The 10,792-nt window shown below is 35.5% G+C and overlaps 1 protein-coding gene across 1 annotated transcript; it reads left to right on the top strand.

The window, feature by feature from the left end:
- The first annotated feature begins 7,114 nt into the window (after positions 1 to 7,114).
- LOC132063857 (1-aminocyclopropane-1-carboxylate synthase 2) lies at positions 7,115 to 10,383 on the top strand. Its single transcript, XM_059456590.1, has 4 exons — positions 7,115 to 7,410; positions 8,049 to 8,180; positions 8,271 to 8,431; positions 9,161 to 10,383. Exons 1-4 carry the CDS (start codon positions 7,240 to 7,242, stop codon positions 10,155 to 10,157), a joined length of 1,461 nt encoding a protein of 486 aa, XP_059312573.1. The 5' UTR covers positions 7,115 to 7,239; the 3' UTR covers positions 10,158 to 10,383.
- The last annotated feature ends 409 nt before the right edge of the window (positions 10,384 to 10,792 follow it).

A 10,792-nucleotide genomic window follows, 5' to 3' on the forward strand; every position in this document is an offset into this window, starting at 1 on the left:
TTGACCAGATCCGACCCGAATCCGGTGTCGGTGTCGGTGTCGATGTCATGTCGTGTCGGACACCGGTGCGGCAGCAAAAGTAAAGGGTCCGAGCAACATAGCTTACGAATCAAGCTATCTTGGGAGTGGAGTGGACAATTGATGTACCTTGAATCTAGCCTGCATTTCATTTACACGTCTCTAGCTAGTAGCTTAGTAATGAATAACCGTCGATTTAATTGCTTTTACACTTAATTTTAATCCTGATATTGATCTGACACAACTTGCTGGTCTTCATGTTGCGGAGTTGATTTCTCAAAAGGTCACTCAACTATCCTCACTGTAACACAAAAGTCACTTAACTTTGTTTTGTAATTGGAAAGTCATTCAACTTTCATCTTTATAACACAAAAGTGATTCAACTCCTTTTAGTGAACTTTTGCTGTCGTAGCATTTTTAAAAAAGTTAAATCCTTATTTAAGATAAACTCACCCAATTTTACCATTTAATGACCCACCCTACTAACCTGACTCGCTATCCAATGAATTTAGTGTAGGACTTGATGAAGATGTCTGAGAACTAATCTATATTGTAAATTTTGTAGAGCAGAGGATTAATATAGTAATTTTGAACAAAATCACTACTTCCTGGCTCCCGCATTAACTAAGTGAACTGAAACGTTGATTATCGATGTGGCATTTACTTTCCCTGCAATCACTACCAACTTCTTATGGTATTCTTTGTAAAATTCAAGTTGCTTGCTCAAGGGAATTGTATTCTGAGTACATCATAGATGAAAAGAAGAACAAAGGTACAACTAGACTCGGTTGATTTGCATAATATTTTGTGAACAGAATGTATAAATTTCCTTGAACAACTGTCACTACTTGCAAATAGCTTCGCAGTAGTGTCATAGTAACCAGATGAACTTGAGGCAAAATTTTAAGGGCTGAGTAGGGAGGAGAATCTAGCCACGTTACTAGTAAAAAATACTTGTAAAATTTCAGTCCTTAGTGTTTTGTTCTAAAAGTTTGGATAGCGGGTCCGTTTAGTGGGGCGGATCACCAAATGGTAAAAGTGGGTGCGTTTATATAAAATAACGATTTAATTTTTGAAAAATGCCAAGTCAACAAAAGTTGACTCAAATGAGTTGAGTGAGTTTTGTGTTACAAAGATGAAAGTTGAGTGACTTTCTATTTACAAAATAAAGTTAAGTGACTTTTGTGTTACAATGACGATAGTTGAGTGACTTTCCAGTTAGAAAAACAAAATTAAGTGACTTTTGTGTTACAATGAGGATAGTTAAGTAACTTTCTGAGAAATCAACTTTGAGGTTGCAATGTCAAGATTACGCACTAAGAAAGAAAAGAAAAAAAGGGAAACAACTCTAGCATTGGACAAGTATAAACACAGCCGCAAAATAGAGAAAATGGACTTAAGTCCTCATATAAAAGATCTGCTAAATTTCCCAAAGGTGGACTAACAGTATGAACATATATAGTCGGAAGTCATTGGCTGGACTCACCAAGCCAATAAGCCATATCTACTCAACAAGCATGAAAATGCTAGCTTAAGCTCCACGTAAGTTACTTGCATTGACTTTTATGATGTAGAAGTTGAAAATTCTATGCATTCTGCGGGTAGTACAAAAAAATTCTCGAATATTTGCAGAAAGAAGAAGAATGAAAGGGTAGTACAAAACAATTCTCGAATATTTGCAGAAAGAAGAAGAATGAACACAATCTTTAAGCTTTGTAGGTATATTTCAAAGTGCTTTCCACCAACTTCTTGACTACACTTAAATATTTGTCAGTTTGGACCTTGAGAGATCATTTCGAATCTCAACCTTTTCTTGATTAACACTGTATTAATTAAATAGTTAAATAACCTAATTGCGGCACATAGTTTAATCTGCCCAAAAGTATATGTTTGAAAATGGGGTTTCAATCCACAAATTGTTGCACTAGCGTTTGATATCATGCGTTATTAATAGCATTATTTTTATCATTTTCCAACTATCATTGTTCGTACCAAAAGATTTTTATAGGCATTACCATTGCATTTTTTTGTGCGGATTGCCCTTCAAAGGCACTGGTCTTTAATTTTTTTCCCCTCAAATTGGTGTTCTTTAATTTTTACCCTTCGCCTAATACCCCGAGGCTTTGGGTTCGAACCCCAGCTCAGTAAAAAAAAAAAAAAAAAAAAAAAAAAGGAATTTGGCAAGGCAGAGGGTTTGTAGCAAAGTTAGGCCTATTCGGCCAAAAGTTAGGCCTTAAGGCAAACTTTTACCCAAAATTAGGCTTAGTTGGGCAAAAGTTAGGCCTTAAGGCAGAGGTTTGTAAAATTCCAACTAAGTAAAAAAAAAAAAAAAAAAATTCCTGAAGGCAAAACTCTGCCTTGCAAATCCAAACTGTGCCTTGCATTTTTTTTTATTTTTTAAATTATTGACTGAGCGGGGCTCGAACCCTAAACCAAGGAATTTTTAGCAAAGGGCAAAAATTAAAGACCAGTGCCTTTGAAGGGCAATCATGCAAATGACCCTTACCATTTTCCTAAGCCTGTCAAGTGGGTCGGGTCGGCACGGTTTAAACTGGGACCGAGACGATCTGGTGGGGCTAGTGGAGGGCTGTTTTTTTTTTTTTGGGGGGGAGGGTGGGGGGGGGGGGGGTGGCACAGGGAGGGGCTGAGCTGGATGAGGTCTTGGGCCCTGTAGACTGATTCAGGTGCAAGCCCTGGTCTCGGTCCCGATTAATTATTTAGCAATAAGAATAAAACTAGTTGTAAAAGGTTGAAATTTTAAACAGTCAAAACATTGCGCTAGTTTGTCCGATTTACTTGAATTTTGAGAAAAACAATTGTTTTCATATTCAATTTATATTTCCCTCCAAATTGGTATGAGCTAATATTTTAATCTTTCGATCCTTAAATTATTATGAAAAATGATAGAGTTCAATATTAAAGTGACTTCGCATTGCTTATGTGAATGTCAGTTAACAGTTATAGTAATTTAGCCAAAAAAAAAAAAATAGCCTGACCCAGCCTGCCAAACTTGGCTAAATTTCATGACAGGCAGGGGCTTGGTCGAACACACATTTTAACCCCCAATACACCTCCGAAAAGTGAGAACGTCCCGATCGGACACAAGGCCGGTATGAGCTTTCCAACCCAGCCCCGCACAGTCGACAGGCTTACATAGTCCTAAAGATAGTGTACGCGAAAATGTTTTTGGACCGTTTTTCCGAAACATTGATTGCCTTAAAAAGTGATGGATGAATTGACACAACATATTTAAGGGGAGCTGTCATGGTGTATGTTATTCGCAGATGACATAATGTACGTTGATTGAGGAAACACACGGTGGAGTCAACAATAGGTTGAAAGATTGGAGAAAGACCCTAGAGTTAAAAGATTTTAGGTTAAGCAGGACAAAATCATAGTACTTGGAGTGCAAGTTTAGTGACGTAACGTCTGAGGCGGATGTGGAAGTACTGAAGATCGATGCATTAGTCATACCCAAGAAGGGAAGCTTCAAGTATCTTGGATCTATAATCCAAGGAGAAGGGGAGATTGGCGATGTTGTTGCACACAATACTATTAGAGCAGGATGGGTGAAATGAAGGCACACATCCGGGTACTGTGCATAAAAATTTGTTGCCAAGGTTTAAAGATAAGTTCTACAGAGTGGTGGTTAGACCAATATTGTTGTATGGGGCAGAGAGCTGGTTAGTCAAGAATGCACACGTTCAGAAGATGAAGGCAGTAAAGATGAGGATGATCAGATGGATGTGTAGGCTTACGAGAGATATGATTAAGGAATGAAGCTATACGGGACAAGGTGGGAATGACATCAGTGGCATACAAGATAAGGAAGCAAGACTGAGATGGTTCGGGTATGTGAAGAGGAGGTGCGAGGATGCACCAGTTAGAAGGTATGAGAGCTTGGATGTAGCAGGGGCTACGGGCAGTAGAGGTAGGGCGAAGAAGAACATGGGGATCGAGATGATTAGACAGGACATGACACAATTTCAGCCGACTGAGGACATGACCTTAGATAGGAAGGTATGGAGGTCGAGGATTAAGGTAGAATGTTAATGGATAGCTGAGTGTTGTCGCACTTTGTGTGGGAGAGGATGAGGGCTAGCCTACTCCTCTCCTCTCCTCCTTTCTAGCTAGTAGTATTATTTAGTTATCGTGTAGTGTCTTATTTTTTAGTAGTATTATTTAGTTATCGCGTAGTCTCTTATTCTTCAATGTGTATTCTTATCTGTTGTTGCCTTTGTTTTGTATCTTACTTTTTTGTTGTCCTATTTTTATTTTGAGCCGATGGTCTACCGGAGACAATCTCTCTACCACACAAAGTTAGGGGTAAAGTCTATGCACATCTTACCTTCCCCAGATCCCACTTATGGGATTACACTGAGTATGTTTGTTGTTGCATGTATTGATTGCCTTAAAAGAAGCTCCAAAAGCCTTAAAAAATAAATTGACACGTTTATCTTACATAACAATTACACTAATAATATGAATTATCACTATTGTACTGTTATATACAACCTAAATCCTTAATGAAAAATGTAAGTACGCTTCTTTCATATCATTACCGTTAAATTTCTACCTAATATAAATATTTGGTTAGGGAAATGCAAATGATTAGGCCGATATATACTCCCTCCGTTTATAAATAAATGGTGTTTTAGGCTATTCATTTTGTTTCAAAATAAGTGATGCATTAGGATTTTAAAAAGAAATTACATAATCAAGAATCATTGAGTAGCTTTTCTAGGAAAGAGGTAACTTAAAAAGAGGTAAAATCTGATTAGAGGTAAGTTAGTAAAAACACTCATAACTTTCTAGCAGTGAGTAATTTCTTAAGGGGTGTGCACATGTGAAAAACACCAATTATTATGAAATGGTGGGAGTATAATATCATGTCCGTGTTGCATGGGTCAAATTCCATGAGAATTATTTAGGCCGGTGCATTCAATTATTCATACTACGAAATTCTTTGGTTTATGTCTGTCTTTCTGAAAATAGTTGGGGGAGGGGGACCCTTACTCTGGTAAGCTTCCCACATGAATCCTAAGGAATTGGATATCCGACAAAAAAATATACACACACACAAGTTATCAGTCAAGCCCCAAATTCCAACATGTTTGATGTTTCTCGGTCATCTCCCAAAAAATTGGAGGAAGCAATCTCCATATCAAGTATGTATAATAATAATATAATGAAGAAACAACTAAGTAATAATGTAAGAAGAAACTACTCGTTTTTTGTTCTTACAAGTTATGTCCTCATTTAGGATATGAATTCAATTACTAAAACAAAAGGGCCACAAAGACTCCTACTTCCTTAATTCCGTCCTTGTACGAAATTCGGCTTTATAGTCTGTTTGATTAAGTTTTTGGGAAGCCAAAAATGTTTTTATTTTATTTTCAAAAGATGCTTATTTTTAGGAAGTTGAGGTGCTTTGTCAAACTTTTAAGAAAAATAAGGGATTTTGAGTAGTAGTAGCAGCACTGTTATTCACAAGCCGAAAAAAGTAATTTTTTTCTTGGAAACATTTTTTGAATCTTGACCAACTTGATCAAGTACAAACTGTCGCTCTAATATTGACAAAAGTGATTGTCAAATTGATTAGCCAAACAACATGCTACTATATTTTGAAAATATTTCTCGGGAAACATTTATGATAAAAAGACACTTTTCGTAATAAATAGATTTAGAAGTTTGTGCGTTATTAATCCTGTCCTTGTTGAACATTTCTACTACGGAAGAAGATTGAACGCTGGTAATGCCATGCAATAAACAAGTATAATCGCCTTTGATCCAGGGTCTAACTAGTGCATGAACTAGAGTAAACTAGTCCGTTTGGGAATACAACACAAGACTGAAGAAAAAGAACTCTGCACCTTGGGCTATTAGTGGCGGAACCAGAATTTTCAGTTGGGGGTTTAAAATATGAAAAAGTAAACACACGAAGAAGCCAGAGGAGGTTCAACACGTTTATTACATATATATATATATATATATATATATATATATATATATATATATATATATAATTTTAACGTATGTATAAAGGTGTAATATTCGTTCGAAGGATCGAACCCCTTGGCCCTTCCTCCTCCGCCCCGATTAGCACTTGAATTCTATTCGAATTATCACTAAAATTAGAAATTAGTTACGAAATTCATCGTTAAATAGCTCACTTAGCTAATAGGAATTTTTCATGATTCGCGCTTATCCGTTGTTAAAGAGGACTAGCTACAAATTTTGCTATTTAGTGACATGAATTAGTGATAGATTCATGTTAGCTACCTGTTATTTAGCGACATTAGCAACAATTTCGTAGCTAATTTTAATTAGTGGAATACAGGACAGTAGAAGAAACAAATAATTTGAAAATGCTAATTATTACGAGATCCATTATGTTTGCAAAATAAAAATAATCCCGCCCATGGAAAGCTGAAAAATTAATTCAACAATAAGTTAAGTAACCTAGTCAAAATTTACTACATGAAATTTTATTAGTCTTCTAATGACCATCACATGCTTCGAAAAGTCATTGATGCATTTTCTATGTGCTGCTTGTTGGGAAACTTCCTCCAACACAAAGAATATAATGAATTCTCCCACATTTATATTTGGAGCTTTAATTCACTATTTGATACCAACATATTCTGAGGGAAGGAATACGAGCCTAACCAAAGACTAGGCCAATTCGCAGCCCATGATAATAAGCCTCCTTTGAAACGACAAATCAAAGCACCATATTATGTGTATTACTTGAAAAAGAGAAAAGAAAAATAAAATAAATTACCAGTATAAGTACCATATGTATTCAACCTTTTTCTTTCTCACGTGTGCCTCTATAGCTTGAAACATGAATTTGCTTTCCATACGCAAGCAATTACGAATAATTAGTCAAATACCCAGCAAAAAGAAGAGGGGAAAAAAAATAGTCAGAATCGTAAATTTCTTTCTTTTATTGGATACTTTTATTTGCCAAGGTTTTGAACATTAAAATAGACTTTTCTATTTTTGTTGCGATTATTTCTTCTATACGTTAGTTGACAGATTTCCAATACTTAGAGTCTTTCACCCCTATATATATCCCTCACTCATTTCTCATACAAGAAACACATATACATTTACATACACAGAATTAAACACTTGTGTGCACATACTGATCCCATTTTTATCTTCTTAATTCTCTTCAATATTTAATTTATTTCACTTTCAAACTCGCTAACAAAAATGGGATTTGAGAGTGCAAAGAACAACTCAATCTTGTCAAAGCTCGCTACTAATGAAGAACATGGCGAAAACTCACCATATTTCGATGGGTGGAAAGCATACGATAACAATCCTTTCCACCCTTTGAAGAACCCTAATGGAGTTATCCAAATGGGTCTTGCTGAAAATCAGGTTTCTAATCAAACTTATGATATCCATAATTTCTTACTTCTTTTAATTTGCTTCTTTTCTGAATTAAGAAGATGATAGGAAGGTATATATAGTGAGTGTTTGACTAAATTTATAAATAGGTCAAATCAGCTTATAAAGTACTTTTTAACTAACTTCATCTTTGAGTTTATAGCTGAAAATCAGCTCACTTTCAACCCAAACATGTAACTGTATACACTACAAGAAAGTATAGAAATCGCAACAAAAAAATTTATATTTGGCAATAACTTAGTTTTATTGTTGGCAAATGATTTTTTTGTTGCCAAAGAATTTAATTTTGTTGCCATAGTATTGGTTATTGTTGCAAAAAGTACCTTTGACAAAAAAAAAAAAGTTGTTGCACGTTGTTGCATTAACAGCCGTTGGAAATAGTTCATGCAACAATTTTTTTTTTTTTTTTGTTGCTAAAACTACTTTTTGCAACAATAATCAATTACAAAAAAAAAAAAAAAATTTGTTGCTTTTTTTTTTTTATAGTAATATTTATAAAATCAATTTCAGCACCAAAAATTATTTTGCAGCATTTAATACTTATCAGCTATTTTCAATCAACTAATCCGAATGAGCTCATAATTTTCTAACTTCGGTTTGTCTTGCAGCTTTGTTTTGACTTGATAGAGGAGTGGATTAAAAAGAACCCAAAAGCTTCAATTTGCTCCACTGAAGGAATCAAATCATTCAAGGCTATTGCCAACTTCCAAGATTATCATGGCTTGCCTGAATTTAGACGAGTGTGTATTAGTCAATTAAATTGCACTCACAGTATAAAAAATTATCAGAATAACTAACGAGTTTTTATTATTACTCATGCTTGTTTTCAGGCCATTGCGAAGTTTATGGAGAAAACAAGAGGGGGAAGAGTTACATTTGATCCGGACAGAGTAGTTATGGCTGGTGGTGCCACTGGAGCTAATGAGACAATTATTTTTTGTTTGGCTAATCCAGGAGATGCATTCTTAGTACCTTCACCATACTACCCAGCGTATGTATCTTTTATTTTATTGCATTCTCTACGTACAAGAAATATCCATTTCGCTCTTTTTATCCTTTTGTATGATATTAAAACAAAAATAAGGAATAATATGGTTTTTGTCTCTCTATGTTGGACGGTGTAACCATTGACTTTGAGAGTTTATAATTAATCTTAATTAATGTCGGGGTCATCCGGAAAGCTCTTCAACTTTTCATAGTAATATTTCCCTTTAGTGGAAGCCAGTCTGTTGGTGAAGTTGGATAAACAGCGTTTATTCACATTATTATATCATTCAAGAAAATTGATTCGGGAAGCAAAGAGAATAAACTAGTAATATAACAATAGTCAAATAGACTAGTAAGCCCAAAAACATATTAAGAAGAAAAAAAAAATAGAAAAAGGACTAAGTGGTCAATTATTCGGAATTCTTTATAACAAATTGAGCCCCCACTTTTCTTGCTTGACCCGTGACACATATTCAGACATTGACAATGACATGTCAAAGAAGTGTAAAAGATGCAAGTCAAGATTGCTGCTCCATTTGTATATATTCTCTTATTCTTCATTGAATTAACAATTTAACAGCTTTTAGAAGAAAAAAAATATAAAATAATAACTTGAAAGACCTACGTGGGGATGTTACAAATAGTTCTCTTTTTCTTTTTCATTTTGGTCAATTGTTGCATATATAGTACTCCTGAGTCCTAAATAACAATATTTTGCAATTGGCTAATGCAGATTTAACAGAGACCTAAGATGGAGAACTGGAGTAGAACTCATTCCAATTCATTGCGAGAGCTCCAACAATTTCCAAATAACCCCAAAAGCAGTGAAAGAAGCATACGACAATGCCCAAAAAGCAAACATCAAAGTAAAAGGCTTGATTTTGACTAATCCATCAAATCCACTAGGCACCACTCTGGACGAGGACACACTAAAAAGCCTCTTGAATTTCACCAACCAACACAACATCCACCTCGTGTGCGACGAAATCTACGCTGCCACTGTCTTTGACACACCTCAATTCGTCAGCATTGCTGAAGTCCTCAACGACAACGAAACGAATTATTGCAACAAAGATTTGGTTCACATCGTTTACAGTCTTTCGAAAGACATGGGGTTACCAGGATTTAGAATCGGAATCGTATATTCATTCAATGATGCAGTCGTTAATTGTGCTCGCAAAATGTCGAGCTTCGGTTTAATTTCTACTCAAACCCAACATTTCCTTGCCGCAATGCTATCTGACGAAAAATTCGTCGCAAATTATCTCGCAGAAAGCGCAAAGAGGTTAGCTAAAAGGCACAAACACTTTACCAACGGACTCTTAGAAGTTGGCATTAAATGCTTGAAAAGCAATGCGGGGCTTTTCTGCTGGATGGATTTGCGACCACTTTTGAGGGAATCCACATTCGAAAGCGAAATGTCGTTATGGAGAGTGATTATTAATGAAGTGAAGCTCAATGTATCGCCTGGATCTTCATTTGATTGTCAAGAACCTGGATTTTTCCGGGTTTGTTTCGCAAACATGGATGATGAAACGGTGGACATTGCACTATCAAGGATTCGAAGGTTCGTGGGAGTTAAGAGAAGTGGAGATGAGTCGAATGCGGCAGAGAAGAAGCAGCAATGGAAAAAGAATAATTTACGACTTAGTTTCTCGAAAAGAATGTACGATGAAAGTGTTTTGTCACCACTTTCATCTCCTATTCCTCACTCACCACAAGTTCGTTAGAAATTAAAAGGGAAGATTTTGTTTTATATTAAGAAATAAAAAGTTAAGAAGATAAAGGAAAAGAAAAGAAGAATGTAGGAGGAGGATTCTTTTCAGAAATAATTGTTATCATATGTATTTACTACTGATCTATTTTGACATCATAGTCTGTCTAATTATATGCAAAAACTAAAGTTGTGTACTCTTGGATTCCTTTATAGTTTCTTGGACTTTTGGTTCTTTATTGATTCAATGTATTCCATTAATACTTACGTACATTTTTATGAGAATGACCCCAAATCACAAGGACCTGGCCCTTTTAGTGCGAGTGTAATTTTGCGTAAGGACGGTCTTCTAGTTAGTTCAGTCTTGGGTTGGATGTGTATGCAGATGAATTCCACATTTTCTCCTCATCAAATTGACCATAGTGTGCTGAAAAATTAGTGGTATCTCAAAAGAGATCGTATTCCTCATTGATTAAAGATTTTCTTCTTCTTCAGTTCACTTTATAGATAATCAATGTCCTTTTGGTAAGTTAGTAAAAAGCAAGAAAAAGTGATTAGTTTCATGTACAAGATTTGAGAGGCAACGCAAAATGAATCGATTTCTTTCCTTGTGCGCGAATAGACATGAGTCAGTAAAAAGTTAATACATCG

This window comes from Lycium ferocissimum, chromosome 7 (genome assembly GCF_029784015.1).
Source record: "Lycium ferocissimum isolate CSIRO_LF1 chromosome 7, AGI_CSIRO_Lferr_CH_V1, whole genome shotgun sequence".
Classification (NCBI taxonomy): Eukaryota; Viridiplantae; Streptophyta; class Magnoliopsida; order Solanales; family Solanaceae; genus Lycium; species Lycium ferocissimum.

Bases quoted from the DNA above. Each gene is read 5' to 3' on its own strand.
- LOC132063857 (XM_059456590.1), top strand. From the start codon at position 7,240: ATGGGATTTGAGAGTGCAAAGAACAACTCAATCTTGTCAAAGCTCGCT. The intron at 8,181-8,270 runs GTGTGTATTAGT...GCTTGTTTTCAG, and splicing joins GCTTGCCTGAATTTAGACGA to GCCATTGCGAAGTTTATGGA. The intron at 8,432-9,160 runs GTATGTATCTTT...TGGCTAATGCAG, and splicing joins CCTTCACCATACTACCCAGC to ATTTAACAGAGACCTAAGAT.